This window comes from Peromyscus californicus, unplaced genomic scaffold (assembly GCF_007827085.1).
Source record: "Peromyscus californicus insignis strain IS unplaced genomic scaffold, ASM782708v3 Scaffold_5__1_contigs__length_169319896, whole genome shotgun sequence".
Lineage (NCBI taxonomy): Eukaryota > Metazoa > Chordata > Mammalia > Rodentia > Cricetidae > Peromyscus > Peromyscus californicus.
This window is the reverse complement of record NW_026294573.1, coordinates 114515589-114537289: the sequence shown is the minus strand read 5'-3', so window position 1 is coordinate 114537289 and position 21701 is coordinate 114515589. Positions and strand designations below refer to the sequence as shown.

Sequence of the window (21701 nt, the reverse complement as noted above, 5' to 3'; positions counted from 1 at the left end):
GGCAACGGGCAACCAAGGCGTAGATCCATCCAAGACTTGACTGTTACTGGGACAGAACCTGGTCAGGTAAGACTTAACACTCAAAATATCTGTCTGTGGAGAACTATAATAAGCAGAGATCAAGAATGAACCATAATATCCTCTGCAAACTAGTTGACCTGAAAATGTGGTGGAGAAGTTTATTGCCACTGAACTTAGAAGCTCTGATGTTCCTAATTCACTTTGAACTGTGTGAGAAAACATATTGTTCAGCAGGGCACCATGTGTTTCTCATATGTTTTAAGAAAGTACTCTGTTATAGAACTTAATAATGCATCTTTATCTTTGTCCTCTAAAGTGAATACTTTTTACTAATGAGAGAAATAAATATTTCCCTAATATGCTACTCCTGGGGCCACCTGGAGAATGGTAACATCTTTTAATTTGATGTATCCACTGACATATTTTTCTTAAATATCCTTTGAAAATACTACTAAGCAGATGGCTAAACTCCAGGAAACTTCTGTTCTAGTCATTACAGATTTTATTGTTTGTTTTTTCAATGTTCTTCTGAATTCCCCCAACTCTTTATCATAGTTTCTTTGTAAATAGTCCAGAAAATGCTATAATTCAAGCCATATTGACTCTACTATAGAGTTCTAATTAATCGGGTATATAAAAGTAACTAAGTAATTAAGTTTTTTTTTTCTGTTACTCAATACACTTGACATACATTCTATCATGTTTTCTAAAATGAGTAAGGACTAAGTATGAGGTATTTTGTTGTTTTGTTTTCATGTGAGTATAGTATTCATATGAAATGATAAAATTATTACATGGTTCACGTGTACATCTAAAGTATCAATGTAATTTACTTTGAGGAAATATACATTAATGCTTTTCATCTTAGAAACTTTTATTCATTTTTTACAAGAATTAATGGTTTATTTTGTAGTTTCTAATAAAAGTTAGAATGTTTCTAACTCTCTGTTTAACTTAAAAATACCTTAATAGGCTGGGCATTGTGTTACACACCTTTAATCCCAGTACCTGAGAGGCAGAGGCAGATGGATGTCTGTTAGTTTGAGGCCAGCGTGGTCTACATAGTGAGTTCTAGGACAGTCAATACTACAGAGAGCAACTGTGTCTCAAAAAGAAAAGAAAGAAAAAAAAGTCTTGATAAAGTGATTAATATCTTTGACTTTATTTAAATCTGGTAATATTTTATGACAACTCATACTGCATACACACATATATTTATGTAATAAAATATAGTACAGATACATAAGTTATTAATTTTTTAGAGTCATTAATAAATTTAAACCTTTTCTCACTCATTCAGTAGTGGTGTTTTTCTAGTTTATTGGTTTTTATGATACCCTAGAACTTTTGCTTTCCCTCACTGATGTTTAAAGGCTTTAATCAGCCTATTTAACATCTGGTGTTTGCTTCGAGTCCATAGTCTTGATGGGCACGAGCTTTTAAGCTGTGTTTACTATTACCATCAATATTCCAGTTATTTGAACCCTAACCCAGTGTTCTCTTACTCTACAACACAGAGTAGCTGCTAATGTGAGAGCTTCGGTCTGAACACTCCCAGTACCACACCTTGATCATCTCTCCACTGGTCACACTTAGCTTAGACCTGTGGCTATTAACCCTTTAATGTACAATGCCTTCAAGTAGTAAAACCCAGGGACCGAGTCAGACTGGCCGAGGGACAGTCACTGGCATGAATTATCATACACCATTTCAGAAGATACGGGAGAAAAGAGCATTTGATTTGTCTCTAAAATAGTTGGTATAACCAGTGTTTTAAACTCATCCTCTTTAAAAATTACCAAAGTATTATTATAACCTTACAGTACATTGTATTCACTTTGGGATAAGAGTGACAGAGAATAGTCATAGTATACTATGAATGCATTTCCCCAGGAAAGTTTCTGCATGACCATTGGGTTGAATCCATGTAACTCCTCATGAAAACAGCATTGATTATGTAGGAGGGAGCATGCCCACAGCATGGGTTTCCATAACTTGACAGTGTGCTTCTTCCCAAATTTAATGAAGTGATTGGCAGATGTGCATGGTTGGGAGGTGGTGGGGGAGGGTACAACTTCTGCTTTTAGTTTTATTTTGAGGTTTGTTTCTAGACACTGAAATCGGTAAAGAGCCTGACAAAAAAGCAGGCCTATGTAGTACGATTTTCATGAAAAGGAATAGTTGATGGTGAAGCTTAGCATTACATCTCACAGAAAAAAAGTGAACTGATGAGTTGTGTGTACTTGGGCTTGTGACTTGAGAAGTAATCTCAATGAAATTACTTTTCACCTGTAAATTAAAATGTAGGACTTTTGGGTTTTTTGGTACTTCCCTTTCTATTGAGAGTAATAGCAAAGCAAGCTTTTTAATTACATATAACAGTGTAAATGTATACAAAACCGTTTCTTCACAGCTTGCAGTGTGCATGGTTTGTAGTTAATTTGGGAAGCTTAGGAAGCACTCAAAATGTATCTGGCCTCCTAGCGTGTTTGGGAAAGAAAAAAAGCAGCTCTTTACTAGCTATATCAAAAAGATTGCTCAGACCCTGGGAAAATAAGACAAAGCAAATCCACTTCAGTGTAGGAGGGTCCCTGCCACCCCAAACAAAGAAATCATTGCCCTTCTCTACAAAAGAGAATGGCTACAACTGCTTTACCAAATGCAGCTCTCTCCTTCTGCCTGTCTGCCTCTCTGTACAATTTCCCCTGTTGGCCGCAGCCAAATGAGAGAGAAGACTCTGTCCTCCCCAAATCAACCAACCACAGAGTCACAGTTCTCTAAGTTTCTTTCTAAAGCATTCGTACAGAGATGCTCTGTGGTGCCCCATAGAGAACCTTCATCACCACAATAGTAAACCCAACTTTCTTCCACCAGTGTGTTCTTAGCAGTCATCCCCTGGAGACAGACGGTACCAAAAATGCCCAGTCTTGGTGAAGCCTTTTCTGTCCCCAGACTTTCAGAGGAGGTCTAATATATATCCCTGGCTGGCCTGAAACCATGTGGCAAAGGATGATTTTGACCTACTTATCTTCCTGCCTCTACCTCCCAAGTGCTCAGCTTACAGGTGTCAACCACTACTCCTGTCTATGTGGCATTGGGGGACCAAACACAGGACATTCTGTGTGCTAGGCAAACACTACCAAGTGAGCTACATCTCCAGTCCCCCTCAAGGACTTTTTAAAGCAGACCATACTTACCTGATGGACTTTCTTACAGTTGGAGAACCACTACTGATAATAGCTGCCATTTGTTATGCACTGGCCTTGGTGCCAGGCAGACACTTAGTAGACTCTACCTGTATGTTAACCCTAGGTACTGGATACTTTCTTTGCAGTTGGGGTCACCTGAGAATGAGAAACCAAACCTAAGTCTCTCTTCCTTCATGTTTTCAGCACACTGTTAAGAAGAGGTTTTGAATGCAAGTCTGATTCAGTGGCACTATCAACTTTTTTCATTCTGTCTTGCATTACAGGAGTAGGGAGGTAGCTAAGCTGGCAGAGTGCTTACCTAGGATGTATAATATCCTGGACTTTGTCATCAGCACGTGGAGAACTAGATGTGGTGATGGATGCCTATAATCCAACTCTTGGGAAGTGGAAGTATCAGGAGGATCAGGCATTCAAGATCATCATTCTGCTACATAATGAATTTGAGACCAACTGTTTCAAAAAACAAAACAAACTAACAACAACAAAACACATTTACTTTTTAAACACTTAGATGAACCTTCCTGTTTCACTAAAATGATGTACTGTAAAGTAGATCTACGCATCCCTTTGAGGATTCCATCCAGTATACGTTTGCCATTCCATACTGATGCAGTTACCATTGTCTAGAGAATTAGACACAATATGAGCCCAGCATGCTCCTTAATTGTCCTGAGCTTCAGCAGTCTTTATGCAGCTGCGCACTGTAACACCCACTATATGGGGTTCCTATGGAATGGAGTACAGACACACAGTAGATGCTGATCTGTGTTACAGCCTTCCTCTATACAGAGCTCTTGGTAATACTTCTTTGTCCTCACTGTAGCATTCTTGCTATCCAGATGTGAAATGAAGATAGTACTGGGAAATCAGTTCAATCTTGCATTCTATTATCTCTGTGTCGGGGGAAACGGGGGCAGGTGTCAGTGGATAAAAGCTCCTGATGTCCTTTTGAGTTCAAGGCTAGTGTGTACTATATATTGAGATGATGTCTCACAAAACAAAACGCTGTAATGATGCAAATTGCAGACTGGAGTTGTACAGATTGGAGAGCATTTCAGTAACTGTTCTGGGTACCTGGGACTGCCTTAGAGGAAGGAAGTGCCTGTCTTAAGTCCACATTGACACTTAGATCTCTGCTTTAAAGTCTATGACCCAACCTGTACTGCGTCTCTGTTTTGTGCTTCTGTGACTGCAGTAACTAAGGTTCTAAAAGGATGTGTCTCATAGCACCAAACATGCAAGTTATTGACTTAATGGAATTATTTTCCTGTCTACCTGATGAGACATAAAAACCTAAGATTTGTTTTTTGTCTCTAAAATCACTCCCCATGCCATTTCATAAATACAGAGATAAGATTCTGGTCAAAGGCCAGTTATGGTCCATGTCTCTTGCTGGCAGTTCACCCCTAGAGTTTACATTGGCTTGCATTCTTTTGCTGCCTCAGGTGGCCATATGGCATTTCTGTCCATTGTTGCTCTGCATCTCTGAACTTTAGTTTATGTCAGAAGAGGGTAACCTGGAAATGTCTCAGGAAGAAGCAACCCAAATGAACTATAATAGTTAGCATTTAGGGCCATCGACATTCTACCAGCAAGATTTGAAAAGCAGATTCTGTAATAAAGCGTTTTCCCTAATTGTGAGCTGTAACATAGGTTAGCACAAAATAATTTTTAATGTCAAATCAGACCTAATTTTATTTATGCCGTATATTTTTTCAGATACTCTAAAAAGTACTGTTGATGTTGTTTTTGAGAACTTTAGATTTCCTTTACTAGTTTTTTCTCTGTCCTTGAAGTTAAAGTGTTGAAGAATCTTTGATAATAATATAAAGCCCAAGTTTATGTAGGAACTCACTATAAATATAACCAAAATTCTAAGTGGCAGGTGTGGGGCGGCATCCCCATGATAGCACCCAGCCAGTTAGATGCCTTACAGACATGGTTTTGAGCTAGGGAAGGACTTGTTAGTGCTGCACACCGCCGCATGGCATCATCCTGTGTCTTCTACTCCCTCACAGCCACCACTTAATGGACGTCGTTCTTTTGTCAAGACCCTTAAGGGACCCTCATTTGACTCTTGTGTCTTGAGACTTATTTAAAGCTGTGACACTAAAAATGGCAGAGCAGAAGCTCCAACTCCGAGTGGACAGGGACATCAGCTTGGGCCAGACCAAGATTGGTAGTTCTGATACTGGAAACATTGTAGGACTAGCAAATGTAAGAAAGTAGTGTTGGAGATTTTAAGATATCTTTAATGTAGGCTTAAGCATAGGATTAAGAGAATGAGAAGCTCTCAGAAGAAAGCAGCCTGAGTACATCTCAGAATGCCAGAGTAAGACATCCTCAGGTGTGCATGAGGGAGAGGCACAGTTGTCTTAGCATTAGCCCTGTATACCATTTGGTTACTCTCAAGATTGGTGGCAGGGGAGAGAGAAGGGCCTTACACTGCTGATTGTCTTTGGACATTTGCTTCTCTGCTGGTGAGAAGCTTTGGCTGGATTTCAGGGGGAGGGTTACTTTCCGTTCTTACATCCCCCAGATTTCCCTGCCTTGGAACACCATACATTATTGCTTCTTCTTAATTTGACCCTAAAATATATTCTCTAATATTAATATAGATATTTTATTTTGAGTGCTTTTTACCTGGTTTGTCTTTTCTATTTAACTTAGTATTTTTCTAATTTTTCACATTCTTTTGTTTTTATTTTTATTTATTTATTTTTTTAATGGGAAGTATGGATGTGCACAAGAATGCAGTTGCCTGAAGAGGCAAGGGGTATTAGATCTCCTGGAGCTGGAGCTATAGGCACATGTGAGCTGCCTGGTGTAGGTACTGGGAACCTAACTTGAGTACTCTAGAAGAGCAGTAAGTGCTCTTACCCACAAGTCATCTTGCCAGTAAATTAGGCATATTTAGGGCTGGAGAGATGGCTCAGCAGTTGAGAGCACTGACTGATCTTCCAGAGGTCCTGAGTTCAATTCCCAGCAACTACATGGTGGCTCACAACCATCTCTAGTGGGATCTGATGCCCTCTTCTGTCATAAAGGTGTACATGCAGATAGAGCACTTATGCATAAAATAAATCTTAAAAAAAAAAAAAAAGGAAAGGAAAGAAAAGCCAGGTGGTGGTGGTGGTGCAGGCCTTTAATTTAGTTGGGGCTTTATTTTTTTTTCACTTATGTGTGTCTGTATATATGTGCATGCATATGCATGCTACAAATATGGGTCCCCAAAAAGGCCACAGTAGGCCTCAGATCCCCTGGGGCTGGAGTTGTGAGCCTCCTCAGGACTGTTATCCAAACTCTGACAGCAGTCCTCTGGAAGACAGGAAGCAGTTAACCCCCATACTGTCTTCCAGCCCTGTGCTTAGGGGTTTTGCTTTGTTTCATTTTGAGCTATAATATTGTAGTTTATATTGGTTACTTTTACTTGTAAATTTGCTCCATCTTATTTGAGACTCCTCTTTTATCTTCTTGCCTTCTTTAAAGTTCAATAGGTACATTTCTTGATTCTCATCACATTTGTTTTTCTGGGTTAAGAGTTAGATTTTACGACTTTTGTGAGTACCTTTGAGATTTTAACTTGTATATCCAGCCTGCTTAATACCTCTGCTCTTTCTGAACAACAGAGGCATTTTAACAACAATGTTCTTGCTTATTTGGGTTTTATTATTTTGTAGATTATTTTGCTGTGTTGTTTGGTAGTTCTGTGAATGAATTACTCTTTCCTTCACTTACGGTTTTCAATTTATGTAGACTAGCACCTTTTTCTGTCAGAATTTTCTTCAAGTTAATTGTATCCTGGCCCTTTTGTCAAGGAAAAGTTTCTTGTTAAGTGGGGTTTCTTCTTAGAAATTCTTGTCATAAGAGTCTGTGGATGGTCAGTTCAGTTTTCATCATCTGCAGATGCTGTTCTGATCTAATTCTTCATTTCCGCTGGGCTATTAGTAATTCTGCCAGCACTGTGTAGCTAGAAATCCACTTTTCCGGCTTCCTTTGTGGCTGTAGTTCATATTTTGTGAATGTGTTTTGAATGTTTGTTCTGAAACACATGAAACCAGTTGGGTTTCCAGCTGAGGGTTTTCTTTTCAGATTTCGAAGTACTTGCAGGTATCTGATGGGGACACCTCCGTAATGAGGCCCAAGTCTGAATTTGTCACCCATTTGTTTTCCCTGTACAATAAGCATGCCTGCAGGTAATTTTATTTGATTGTTTCAGTGTACCTGGCATGGGGGGTGTTAGTTAGGTACAGTGTATCTACCTGTGACATCTTGTGAGCACTCAGTTTCAGGTTTCAAAGCATTTCTAATTTCAAATCTGTTGACTTAGGGAAGCTTCACTGATAGCTGCCCTTTTCCCTCTGCAGGTCATTCTGTTTTCTGGAATTTGATTATATATGAGCATGGTGAACTTAGTGTATGGTTTGTCTCATTTCTCATACTTTTCATGTACATTTGCACAATTCTGTCTTCCATTAATTCTAGAAATGGTTCCTGGATGTACAGGGGGCACTGTTCTTCCCTTCTCATGATCCTCCTGCCTCTGCCATCAAGTGCTGATTTATAGGTGTCTGCCACCTGCCTTTGTCAGAAGATTTTTTTATTTTTTATTAGTTTTCTCTTTCCCAGAGAACAAAGCATTCCCTGCTTCAGCTTCAAGCAGGGCTTTCTCCAGGCCTCTCATCCTACAAGGACTTATTACCAGTTCCTTACTAGGCCTTATTACTAGTTCCTCTCGGCACAGCAATCATGGGCTCTAGGTTGGAGTCCTCTACTGGCAGCTTAAGCACTCCCCAGCTCCCTTTGGCTTTGTGGGCTTCATTTCTACTTTTATCGTCCAAGCCTTGTAAGTGTTGAAGAGATGTCTTGTACAAATTCAACATACATTGACTTGAGAATTTGATATACATTGATTATATTACTTAGAATTCCGTTTTCAGGAGTCTCGAGGCCTCTATTAATAAAAATGAAAATCTTTTTGCCTTTCACTAGAAATGAAAATGTGTCTTGTCATTCTTTTTAAAAACAATGACACTTTGTCCTCCTTCCATCCCTTCCTCCAGGTGAGCAGTAGGTCGTCCAGTCCTAGTGTCAGAATGATCACTACCTCAGGACCAACCTCAGAGAAGCCAGCTCGCAGTCATCCATGGACCCCCGATGACTCCACAGGTGACCAGTTTAGTTTCTCATTGGAATATGAAATTGAGTGAATTGAGAGGCATTATTCTTACAAAAACAAGCATGATATAATTATTTAAATTTTCATGTTTATAAAATCCACTCTTGGTAATAACTTTTCAAATGTCCTTTGGAGTATTATGGCAGAGGCTGACTGCCTTACCCTGTGTATATTTTTCTCCCAAATACTAAACATGTATGTTGAAAATAGGTTTTTCCAGTTAGAAAACATCATGTGTCCTTGTACTTAACTCTGTGATTTTTTTTATCATGATCCTTCCTGTTGGATCTTTCCAGTAATTAAAATTCCTAGAATGGTAAAAACAAAAAAATAACCATCATCTTCTTTATCTCCATTTCTACTTTTTATTATACATTATTTGGTATTTCATACATGAACATACCCACCCCCTACTCCAACGCCTCCCAAACTCTCAGTTTTGTGTTTAATTTCCATTGTGTGTATTCGTTGTACATGAGTCTGTGTTGTCTAAGGACATTTTCACGTAAGTACGTACTGCATGCTGAACAGACCTCTGTACCCATACCCTCTTCTCTCTTTCACCCCCTCCTTCCTGCTAGTCCTCTTCATTCCCCCTGGCCAGCTCTCTTCTACTTCCATGTCATATAAAGACACAAAGGAGAGAAAACATAAACTGCTTTTCTTAGACCAGTTCAGTTTGTTTCCATTTGCCTCCATTTTCCTTCAAAGGACATACGGAACACTGTTGTGTATACATACCACATTTTCTTTCTCCTCTCTTGTTGGATACCCCATGAGTTCTGTAACTCAGCTCTTAGGAATTAGTGCTGCATTAAGCGTGGATGTGTAAGTTTTGCTGGAATTTGTTGAACTTAAGTCCTTTGGGTAAATACCCAGGAGTGTATATCTGGGTCAAATGGTAGCTCTGCTTTTAGTGCTTTAAGGAACTTGTACATTGATTTTATGATGACCGGAGAAGTTTACATTTCTACCAGCAGTGTATATAAGGTGTCGTTCTGCCAGATGAGTTGAGATTGCAGGTAAGTTCTCATTTGCATTCCCCACCCCCCAACAATGGCTAGTGAGATTGAGCATTTTTCGGGGTTTTTCCCCCCCATGGGAATATCTTTTATTCTTCGACAATTTCATGCATGTACACAATGTATCTTACCCATCCCCAGCACCATTATCCTACCCCCTTTGACCCACTTCCCAACATGTCCCCCTTCCACATTTGTGTCTTCTTTTTTATGTCCCACTGAATCCAGTGAATGCTTCGGATAACCCGTGGGTTTGGATCATCCACCAAGCATGGGCAACCTATCAACAGCCACACCCCTCCAAGAAAAATGCTTGTGGCTCTCCTTCCCCAGGCAGCCATCAATTGCTTAGCTAAGGGTGGGCCTCCTGAGCCTCTTCCCAGTCATGCTGGTATGTTGACTGACTTGGTCCTGTGCAGATAGCCACAGCTGCTTTGGGTTCATGAGTGTGATGCCCATGCCCTGTCCATCAGACAGCATTTCACAGCACTCCTTCAGATCCTCTGGTTCTTAGAGTCTTTCCTCCTCCTCTGTGATGTGCTGAGCCTTGGGGCTGTTGATACAGCTGTCCCATTTAGAACTTAACACGTGAACCAGTAATGAGTCTCTGCATTAACCACTGCAACTTCTCTGGCCAAAGCTGAGAGCACCACTAACCTATAGATGTAAACATAAAATATTTAGAAGGCACCTTAACAACATGTTAATTTAGCAAGATAACATTAGGCTCCCTTCTAGGACCTATAACCTAATCAGCCCTGGGCTTTAACCAGGTCATTTTCTCATGTGTTTATCAGCCATTTGTGTTTCGTCTTTTGAGAACTCTCTACTTATTAGCTTATGTACTGAGTTGATTGGCTGGGTGCTTGATTTCTTGAGTGTTTTTTTCTTTTGTATATTCTAAATATTAATCTTCTGTCATGCATACAGCCATCAGAGACTTTTCTCCCACTCTGTAGACTCTGTTCACTTAACAGATTGGTTGTTGGTTGTTTGGTTTGTGGGTTGGTTGGTTGTTTTGTGAGAGGGCCAGGATCTCAGAGTGTGTCACTGGCTGTCCTCAAAACTTGCTATGTAGAACCTGGCTGGCTTCAAACTCACAGAGATCTGCCTGCCTCTGCCTCACAAGTGCTGCGATTAAAGGCCACTACACCCAGCTTAACTTTTTTTTTTCCTGTGAAGAAGCTTTATAATTTCATGAAATCCATTTTGTCAATTGTTGGTGTTATTTCCTGAATGTCAGCCTCTGGGTTTTTGTTTGGTTTTTTGTTTTGTTTTTAATTTAACTTCTTTATTGATTGTCTGGGAGTTTCATATCATGCACCCCAATTCCACTCCCCTACCGGTCCCTCCATATCCTCTTCTACCTCTGCAGTACAATCCCACAAAAGAACATTTAAAAGATCTAAACAAAGCAAGCAAGCAAACAGTACCACCTCTTCATTTGTCCTGGTGGCATTAGGAACCTCAGTGTATCACACTGTCCACCCTTCTGTCCAATCAGCTACATTAGCAAATGTTCATTGCAATGAAGCACTGGTCTGGTTCAGGGCCTCTGGTTTCTGCTACACCATCATCACTGGATCCTCACTGGAGCTCTTCTGGGATCTTGTGGCTACCCCGAGTCATGGAAATCCTGAGGGTGTTGTTCCACGGGACCAGTCCCTTCACAAGCTCCAGCAGGTCCTAGATGGGGTAGATGTTAGGGTGGGCTGACCCAGGGCCCAGCTGTGGGCCTGGGTGGTAGCTGAGCTGGTCAATCTGAGCCACTGGGGCCACCTGCCTCAGACAAGGGGGCAAAGTCAGCCCTCCTAGGCCCAAGGCCTCTGGGTCGGTATTTCCTCCCCTGTTGTGAGGGGTGGGATCATCTCTCCTGAGAGAGCAGAGGTCAGCTCTCTTGTTACAGTGTCCAGCTAGAGGCAAAGCCAGCTTTCCCTGGGTCAGCGAAGGGTGGAGCCAGCCCAACCTGGCCCTCTGATTTCGCCTCTCATAGTTCCTATGAGCCTGAGGTGACATGGGCCACAGACATCAATACAGTCCCCAGCTGCACCTGGACCACAGACCCAGACATGGCCCCCAGCAGCAGCTTGAGCCCGATGACATCCTAGCTCTGGGTGGAAACACTGGACTCTCAGGTCGAGATGGTTCTGGCAACAGCATGGCCCCTAGACACCACCAAGGCTTCAGGTTGAGGCCCCAACCCTGGCCTTCTATGTAACCTTTGGTGACAGCACGGAACTTGTACTTCAGCACAGACCCCAGCCATGGTCCTCAGCAGCAGTTAGGTCTAGATGTCACCATTGCCCCAGGAGGCAGTGCAAGCCACTTAGATCGTCACAGGCCCCAGCAGTAATATGGCCCTTGGACAACAACATGGCCCCAAACCTCGGGCATCCGCACGGCATTTGATGGTAACAGGAACCTTAGACATCAACACAGACCCTAGCTGCAATAGGACCACAGACCCAGACATGGCCCTCAGCTGTATCCCTGGCCCAGACATTACCATGGCTTTGGGTAGCAGTGCAGGAAACTCAGATCTACATGGCCCCAAAGGCATCATGGCCCTCAGACACCAACCTGGACTTAGGTGGCTGACCTGACCCTGGGCATCCTCACAGCCCTCGGTGGCAAGAGGAGCCACATATATCCATCCAAACCCTGGCCATTATAGGGCCACAGACCCAGACATGCCCCTTGGCAGCAACCTGGGCCCAGAAGGAATGTCCCAGGTAGCAGCATAGGCCATCCAGATCTGTATTCCCCCCCACTGCAGCATGGCTTCCCAAACTCCAACAAGGCCACAGGCTGTTGCCCAGATCCCAGGTGTCCGTGTAGGCCCTAGTAGAAACCAGGGCCACAGACTTTGACACAGACCCCAACTGCAGCTGGACCACCGACCCAGACATGACCCTCAGCAGCAACTCAGCCCAGTCAACAACCTGGCTCCAGATGGAAGCCCCAGCCACTCAGATCAGGATGGCTCTGGCACCAGCATGGTCCCTGGTCACCAGCAAGGCTACAGGTTTTGGCTCAGACCCCAGGCTCTATGTGGCTAAGTAAAGATTTTGATTTGTGTTCTAGTAAGTCATAAAGGAAGGTGGTGTCTTAAGCCTTGGAAGATGAAGCCATTTGGAATTTTCCATAAGATCAGCTATTATTAATAGTAGCAATTAAATTGAAATTTAGAATTCAGCTTTCTGTCTTCACAAACTAAAATATGATTCCAGTATTTGTAGATACCTAGTGTAGTTTAGTCAAGTTTATAGTTAAATTTTAAAAATTAAATGAGCAGCTTTTCTCTGTGTCATGTAACTTAGAACTGTTTATCAAGGGATGTACGTACCCTCTAGTTTGGGTAAATTAAAAATTAATAATAGCAAAAGCTCCCCAAGATACTCTTCAGTCACATTCCAGAAAGAAAAAGAAAGCATCCACAGAAGTATGTCTTAGTTACTTTACCACTGCTGTGATAAGAAGCCTTGACCAAGGCTTCCTGCAGACCTTACAGTTTCAGAGGATTAGAGCCCATGACCATCATGGCAGACAATATGGCAGCAGGCAGGAGGCGTGGTACTGGAGCAGCAGCTGAGAGCTCACATCGGGATCCAAAAATAGAAGGCCAAGAGAGACACTGGAAATGGCACAAGTCTTTTGAAACCTCAAAGTCCACCACCAGTGACACACCTCCAACAAGGCCACACCTCCTAATTCTTCCCAAACAGTTGTAACTGGGTACAGAATATTCAGATATATGAGCCTTTGGGGGCCATTCTCATTCAAACCACCACTAAAGGAATATGTCTGTAAAGAAAGGACAATGTTAATATCTATTATGTTTGGAAAAACAGAAATTTTGCCTTACTTAACCAAAACAGTGTGAGTTTTAATGTTTCATGAGAAGAGGTCATGTCTAATTAATATAAAAATAAACTTTCATGGAGTAATAACCATGCTATCTTGTGAGCAGTTGTTAATATTAGAAACTGGAAGCTGGTATTCCAACTTAGGTACAAATGAGAAAGTGAAATGCCACTCCTTGGTTTTAGAGAAAAAAGATGAAATCCAGTAAAGGACCTTAATTTTCCCTTTGTGGAAAGCTTTCATTGTTTGAACCAGCACAGTGCTTCTGAAATACCAACAAATTCTACTTGATTCTGAAGTGCCCATCAGAGACTACATGCTGGTACAGTGGAGTGGAGAGGTAGCCGTGATTGAGGGGAAGAGCCGTGGGAGGCAAGTCTTTAATTGAGGAAACTTTTTCAAGATGGTTCATTCTTCCTTCTAAGGAAGCTATCATTTTCATCCCATTTGAGTTTTATGGAAAGCAGTGTCTGAGTGGGTCATCTCGTTTCCTCAGCCTTTCATTGGATTCCATGCAGGGTCTCCACTGTCATCATGCATGACCTTGCTTTAATCTATAACTAGTCTTTGAAGTGGGAGGGCAGTTTTACCGCCTTTGAAACAAACAAGACCTATACTTTGAGTACTTTTTGGTAAGATTGGCTAATGGCTTGAATTCACCAATATAACTGTTTGGGACATGGTGTTGAGCCAGAGTTCTAAATGCTTCTTTTGTCTCTATTGTTTGTTCATGTCGTATATTTTCACCGATAGTGTCTCATTGGAGTAGGCTGGGGGTGTTCACAACAGCATCTGTGTCAACTGAAGACTATCTGGAGACTCCAGAACACTTGCTTTTACCTTTCTTGTGTACACTGACGCTGACAGAGTTGATCCAGCTCCTGGTGAACAGAACCTGGGGAAAGGGATATAGGCTTGAATTGCGTAGGATTAGTTAGGACTGAGTTTAAATTTGAAAATATAAAGGCTGTGTGCCATGTCTCTTTGTTTCTAGTTAAACATGGGCCTGTGATCTTTAGTATATAGTATCCTATTCAGTTTAGAGCCAACTTAAATTGTGGAATAAGCTTATATTTTAATATCTGTGACCACGTGTTCCCCCTTTTTCATTAGTATTCAGAACCAGACCCTGTTCATTACCAATAACAGTAACTTTTATTGAATAATATTTGGAGGGGATAACATCTCATACCCTTTCCCACTTGTTTATTGTTATAACAAATGAATACTTACATTCAGGAATTAATAAATAAAATGCATGCTTGGCTTCCAGATACCAATGGCTCAGATAACTCCATCCCAATGGCGTATCTTACACTGGATCACCAGCTACAGGTAAAGGAGCACATTTGCTTTTCCTCCTGGGGTAGTTCATGGTATTCACAGTGTGTTCCTGTCCATTTCTTTATGCCTTTAGCTGACCCCCTTCAGCCAACTTCACAATCAAAGTAAAGTAAATGGCTTTGCCAGGCATGGTGCTCACACCTCTGATCCCAGCATGTGAGAAGCAGAAGCCAGAGAGTCAGAGGTTCAAGGTCTGCTTTAGCTACAAAATGAGGTTGAAGTCAACCTGAACCACAAGAGAGCCTGTCTCAAAAATCTTTTCTTTTTCTTTTTCTTTTTCTTTTTTTTACTGTTTTTAAGTTACTTAGGTTTAGGATTAACATAGTTTATGTTCTCATCCCTATAGTCATCTTAAAATAGTTCCATATCTCTGTTGTAAGACTGCCAAGTATAGCATTTACACTCTGTAATTTTTTAGTGTATTAAGATACAAAACTTCCTTTTAAAACATTTGTGTTGCATCCTTAGGTTCATAATAACTGAAAGCATATGTAAAGTGTTTCAATGCTTCTTTATGAATGTGAGAATTATAAGCATCCTGGGAGCCCGGCATGTGCTGTTAGTCCTAGCTACTTGTAGGGCTGATAGGACTGAAAATTGCAGGTCTGCCTTAGCAGCCCAGTCCTGTCCAATTAAAAGAGCCGGGCGGTGGTGGCACACACCTTTAATCCCAGCATTCAGGAGGCAGAGCCAGGCGGATCACTGTGAGTTCAAGGCCAGTATGGTCTACAGAGCAGGATCCAGGATAGGTACCAAAACTACACAGAGAAACCCTGTCTCGAAAAAAACAAACAAACAGACAAATAAATAAATAAAAGAAGGGTCCTTAGTATGTTCCAGCTCTGCAGCAGGAAATGTCATCCCAAAGCTTCACCTGGTCTCGTCACAACCATTCTGAATTGGCTGACAAGGGAGCACCAAGTTTACCAGGACACAGTAACACTTCCAAACAACTTTCAGAAAATTTGTTCTTGGGCAGTTCATGAATGTATGAAGTGCATTCTGGTGACCCTAATCCGCTCACCTCTAGTTACACTCTTACCTCTTTCCCTACAAGTCTCTTTCTCACATCCATGAGTTTTATTTCATTTTTTTTACTGTGTCTAGCTCTGTGTGGCCCAGGGTTTGGCACTGTCCAGTGAAACCTGGTGGGCTCCTCAGCACACTTACTTTTGCTTACATTGCTTTAATGCTATAAAAACATGTCAGTCAGTCTCTGCCTTAGCCATCATCTTAGGTAGATACTGAGGTCTACATTTTAACATTTCTGCTTTCTTTGCAGCCTCTAGCACCATGCCCAAATTCCAAAGAATCCATGGCAGTGTTTGAACAACATTGTAAAATGGCACAGGAATATATGAAAGTTCAAACTGAAATCGCGTTGTTACTACAGAGAAAGTAAGTCCTTTAAAAAAAAACGTTAAAAACATACTGGTACTTTGAATTTAAAATATATTGAGATAGCAACATTATTTTAAAAAACTTTAAGAAATTGTTGTCTTAAGAGTCCTAAAATTAGTCATTAAACTCATTTCCAAGAGCTAGAAAGATGGCTCAGCACATTAAAAGCACACATGTTGCTCTTGCAGAGGACCCAAGTTTACTTCCACACCCACAGTGGCCAGCTCACAGCCATTTGTAACTACTGCTCCAGGGCATCCAATGCCTTCTTCCAGCCTCTGAGGGTACTGCACTCATGTGCACATACCCATACAAACACAAACACACACACATACACATAACTAAAAATAAATCTTTAGGCTGGTGTAGTGACATGCGCCTTTAATTTCAACATTCAGGAAGTGGAAGCAAGTGAATCTTTGTGAGTTCAAGGCCATCTGGAGACCCTTCTCAAAAAATAAGTTAATGAATAAATACAAAAGGTATTTCCATCTAGATTTATGTTAAACTATAAGCACCCTTTAACCAGTTTCATGCAAAACTCACCCTTTTGATGACATCATGTAGTGCTAAGGAAAATGAACTTGGTTGCATACCCAAGTTTATGTTGTCAAAGTCAAACAGTGGAAGGGTGTTTAGAGTTATCACTACAAGGTTTATTGGTTCTTGACCAAAGGTAAAGTAATGTTTTCCTGGCATTCGGTTGAGTTTGGTCTCTGAGGTGGTTTTCACAGTCTTTCAGTGTGTGTTGACTAGAGCAGGGATACTGTGACAGCAGGCTCTGTGTTTGTAGCTGTGAGTGTTTAGGGGTAATTTTATAGCCACCTATGATTTTCGAGAGCGATAGAAACCGCCTCCCTTCTCTATTTAAAAACTCCTGCTTATTTCCACACAGGTGCTTTTGGTTTGGTTTGGTTTGGTTTGGTTTGGTTTGGTTAGAAGGTTGGTATTCACTTAAGCATGAACCTTGTGAAATTTTAGACTTGTGAAGAATGAAAACTAAATGTTGTAGAAAAAACTGTGATAAGTGTATATATGGAAATAGAATTCTTACAGTAACTTGCACTGGAGTAAAAGTTCTTATTTTCCAGAGTAATTTGTAAGAAATCATCTGTACTTGTGCTTTAGAAAGGAAGGCTCAAGCCAGCGAGGTAGCGCAGTGGGTAGGGGCATTGGCAGCCAAGCCTGACGACGTGAAGTCCATCTCCAGAGCCCACTTGATGGAAGGAGTTTGTCCTCTGACCTACACACACCTCGTGGTGTGCATGTGCATGCATACACGTGCGCACACACACAATAATATAAATGTAATAACAAAAGAATAATTTTTAAAAAGAGGAAAATAGTATAATAATTTAAAGGAATCTAAGTTGGTATCCTGAAGATCTCAAATAGGAAGTTGAATATTATGGTCTGGAAGCTGTAGGCATAGCTATGGAACTTCTAAAATTCTGTGTTTGGGGAGGAGCCCTGCATTTATTTCTGTATTTAACCTGCCTTGTCACATTTAACTATGTGAAAGAAGAATTCTCTGTTAACAAAATACAAATGTTGGGGGGCTGGAGAGATGGCTCAGTGGTTAAGAGCACTGGCTGCTCCTCCAGAGGTCCCAGGTTCAATTCCCAGCACCCCCATGGTAGCTCATAGCTGTCTATAATTCCAGTTTCAGGGGACCCAACGACACCCATGACAAAACATCAATGCACATCAAATAAAAATAAATAATTATACAAATGTTGGATATAGGTGAATGTGAAAACTATGACACTAGATCACAGTACTTGCTTTAAATTTTTAGTTAGTTTATTTATTATGTGGGCAGTGTCACAGTACAGCTGGAGGTACTATTCTCTTCTTCCACTGTGTGAGTTCTTGAGCTTGAACTCAACATCAGGTTTGGTGACTCATGCCTTTTTTACCCACTGGTCATCTCACCAACCTGAATACTTAGTTTAAATGATAAATGTCAGGAAGCTACTTTGAATAATAAGACCTCATTATTCATTTACACCCAGGAGTCTCTTGCTTCAGGGGCTAATTCTCAATATCCTCCGAAGAGGGAGTTGAAGCTGACCTGTCTGTAAAACTAAGGATCTCCTGAAAATGTTTACAGATACTCTTCTTGCTGTGTAGAGTAGAAAAGAACTTTAAGTGGTGTAATATCTCTTAATTAGTTTGCAGATGTTCTGTTACTGCCATTGGAGCTGTAGTTAAATAGGTCTGGGACTTCAGAATATGGATTAAGATATAATGGCATATGAAAGTGGAGTGTGAACTATGACACAGTTCTACCGTCCTGGAACTGGATGGAACCTTTTTTCTTCCTACCAAATGAAGAGGATATCAAATGTTTTTTGAAACGTTGCAGTGATTTCTCTGTTTCCCTGATTGCCTTAAGTACTTACTGTAAGGACTATGGTTCTTGTGTGGTTACTGTAGAAGAGTGGGTGGTTATTTCCATTCTGTCCTAGGATTGTATTGGAGTAGAATACTTAACCTGCAGAATGATAGGGAGAAAAAGTTCACATTAACTGAGTTTCCTTCATCAGCTAAAGGTGTAGCTCTTCCCACCATGTGTAATGTTATTGTGTAATTTGTTTTTAGGCAAGAACTAGTTGCAGAATTGGACCAGGATGAAAAGGACCAGCAAAATACATCTCGTCTGGTACAGGAACATAAAAAGCTTTTAGATGAAAACAAAAGCCTTTCTACTTATTACCAGCAATGCAAAAAACAACTAGAGGTCATCAGAAGCCAACAGCAGAAGCGACAAGGCACTTCATGACTCTCTGGGACCGTCACATTTTAAAATATGCAAAGACCTTTTTTTAAGAAAAGACAAACCATTATGACAATTCATGAGTGTTAGCTTTTTGGCGTGTTCTGAATGCCAAATGCCTATATTTGCTGCATTTGTATGTCATTTATTTTCTTCTTATGGTGGATATACAGTCCACTGTCTTGTTGCGTAAGATGATAGCACCTGTGGCTTGGAAAGGCAAGAGTTCTCAATTTCAGAGCACATGCAGTAAACTTGGCTGTATATGCATGCTCCTGGTGTGAGCTAGCTGACAGGGGGGTATCACACTAGCTACTGTGTGCAAGCATCGTCCTTTTCTCTGTAGTAAAAGGTGGAACCTCAAGGATGTTCTTCTTAGAGCTCATCTCAAAAGTCTGCTATTTTCCAAAAGCTGGTGTGCACCAATGTAAAGACAGGGTATTATAAATAACTGGTGGTACATTACGGAAGTACACAACGTTTAAGCTGAGTTCAAAGACAGGGTTTTGTGCCAGCACATCCTGGAGCAATATTAAACATAGTTCCATCTGTTAATATTAAAGGTAAGTGGTGGCAGCTGTGTTTAATGAAAGCAAGTTTAGTGATTTTCTTTAGGCTGAACATCGTTTATGAGATACTGAATATGTGCTCTTTTGTATGCCCTAAGGATTTTCAGTTCTGTGTAGAAACAGAAGTTTTTCTGACTTTTAATATTAGTATCAGATGAAATTGAAAGAACATGGTCTAGCTTAAATGATCCTTACAACAATTATTGAATCATGTTATGGTATATTTGAAGAAAATTGAAAAATAATGGAAACATAAATGATTGGCCCAGCCAAAAAGGCATGTCTGCTTATGATAGCAAATAAGCAGACAAATCAGGAGACCTGAGGAAGGAAGATGAAGTGAAAACCCACTTTCCGTAGATATTTGGAGGATTGATTTCTCTGAAGTCCGATCTAGAATGACTGCTACCTTCCCATGCTTTTAAGAGAATTTCAGCACTTACAAAGAAAATATTTATATTGTTAACATTAAGTTTACTACCAACCTTCAAAATAACTTAAAGGTAAATAATAAAATGCCATTGAAAAAAAATTCCCTAAGCTCTATTTTTTCAGTCCATGTTACTACATTTTGATACCAGTATGAGATTGTCTTTTAACTAAGGCTGCCATCAGTCTTGCTTCTATAGTGTTCATGTTTGTAAAGAGAACACTTTGGAACTCAAAGCATGATTGCTGTGGTCCTTAGACATCTATCATGTTCCTGCTCTGTTTCAGAGGAGCACAAGAAGCTATCAAAATTGTTCTTTAAAATGCTGAAGCAGGTAACTTTTCTTCCATTGTTTTTTCCTCTCTGAGTTTTATAATGAATCCCTTCTGTATACAAATAAAGGTATAGGGCAATTTATAGTAACATGTGCCTTCCTCCTGGGAGCTAAGTGTCTTCTTTCACTTAAATGTTATCGTTCCCAAATTCTATCAGGTGAAATTAATTTAAGCCCAGCATTAATAATTGAAATAAAAATGACAGAGAAAATAAGATAGCTGTAGACTGAGATGCCAAAGACCAAAGTCTCCCTGCCACTGCACCCCAGGGGTGTGGTCTCTCTTAGGCAGCATGTCAAAAGTATCTCGAAATATGAGTGCTGAGTTTGACTTTCCATTAGATTTCATGTTACATGGTTATAACCTCAGTTCTAACCAGAAATTTATTTTGTAAGGTCATCCTAGAGCTAAAAGGATATTTTATCTGCATCATCGTATGCAGTCACTTGATAAAAGTATCCAAACAGGTAAATGGAAGAAAATACTAAATTTACTCATGGTACCAATGGCAAAAAACTGTTAAGCAGTTGCTTGTGGTCAGTTCCTTGTGGCTTCCAATACTGTAGTGGTCCTGGACAGCCTTAAGTAAGTGCATTGCCACACTCAGATGTTTTTTTAAAGTTCCCGCTATCCCTGAAGATTAAAACGACAACATACATACTTGAATCCATACCAGTTTACTCGATGTCTCTACCCGTAAAACCGTCCAATACCCAAGGTACCGGGGAACCGGATGTGTCGTTAGTTCCTGTTCTACAGTTTATTCAAGCCTAACTTTCTGGGTGCAAGTACCAGATAGGCAGACAGGTTTGCCAAGTGATGGCCAGGAATCACAGTCCCTGCACAGAAACTACTTGCATTTTGTTTTTTCCAGGAAAGGAAGCAAAGTTTGTGTAATGTGGAGAGAAATCCCCCTCAGCGGTAAAACTGTGTTCTGGATTGAATAAAAGTCAGTTAAGAATGTTATCCTACATACTGAAAAGCTCTGCTTAAAGTTATTTACAAATGGTCGACTACTTTTTGCTGAAGTATTTTTTAAAGTAGCGAAAATCTTTTTCCTTCGATTTCTGTCATGCTCCTAGTTCCATCTCCTGCTACAGCCAGAGATTATAGGTAGGCTTGTTTCCTGTGTGTGTGTGTGTGTGTGTGTGTGTGTGTGTGTGTGTGTGTGTGTACATCCTTGCGCTCTCCGTCTTCTTCTCTTCACGTAGTAAGTTTTACTTTTACTCCTGTCATTCAGAAATTTCTTGTAAAATGATGTGATGTAGAAACTCTTGTGCATATTATGTAACTAAAGGAGGCTTTTTCAATTTATTTTTGTTTCTAATAAAATTCAGATTGTTATTTCAGGCTGGTATGTAGGGATGGTAGCTGGCTTCTCTCAGCAGCTGAGCTGTGGGGTTTGCGCCAGTGGAGTTTACCTAACACAGACTAATAACTAAAACACCAGTTTCTTAGGATACTCAGCATTGCTGTGCCATAATCATGCTTTGGAGAGGTAGAGGCATTGGGCTGGAGAGATGGCTGAGCAGTTAAGAGCACTTACTA

At 40.7% G+C, this 21701-nt stretch overlaps 1 protein-coding gene across 3 annotated transcripts in view; it reads left to right on the top strand.

The window, feature by feature from the left end:
• The window catches only part of Map3k7 (mitogen-activated protein kinase kinase kinase 7), a 64457-nt gene extending 42960 nt beyond the window's left edge, over window positions 1-21497 (top strand). For all 3 annotated transcript variants that reach the window (XM_052718692.1, XM_052718693.1, XM_052718694.1), the window contains 5 exons: window positions 2-66; window positions 8294-8399; window positions 14569-14630; window positions 15922-16037; window positions 18645-21497. In XM_052718692.1, the coding sequence (XP_052574652.1) occupies window positions 2-66; window positions 8294-8399; window positions 14569-14630; window positions 15922-16037; window positions 18645-18825 (530 nt within the window). In that variant the 3' untranslated portion in view covers window positions 18826-21497. The remainder of the gene's footprint in view (window position 1; window positions 67-8293; window positions 8400-14568; window positions 14631-15921; window positions 16038-18644) is intronic.
• Window positions 21498-21701: the final 204 nt, after the last annotated feature.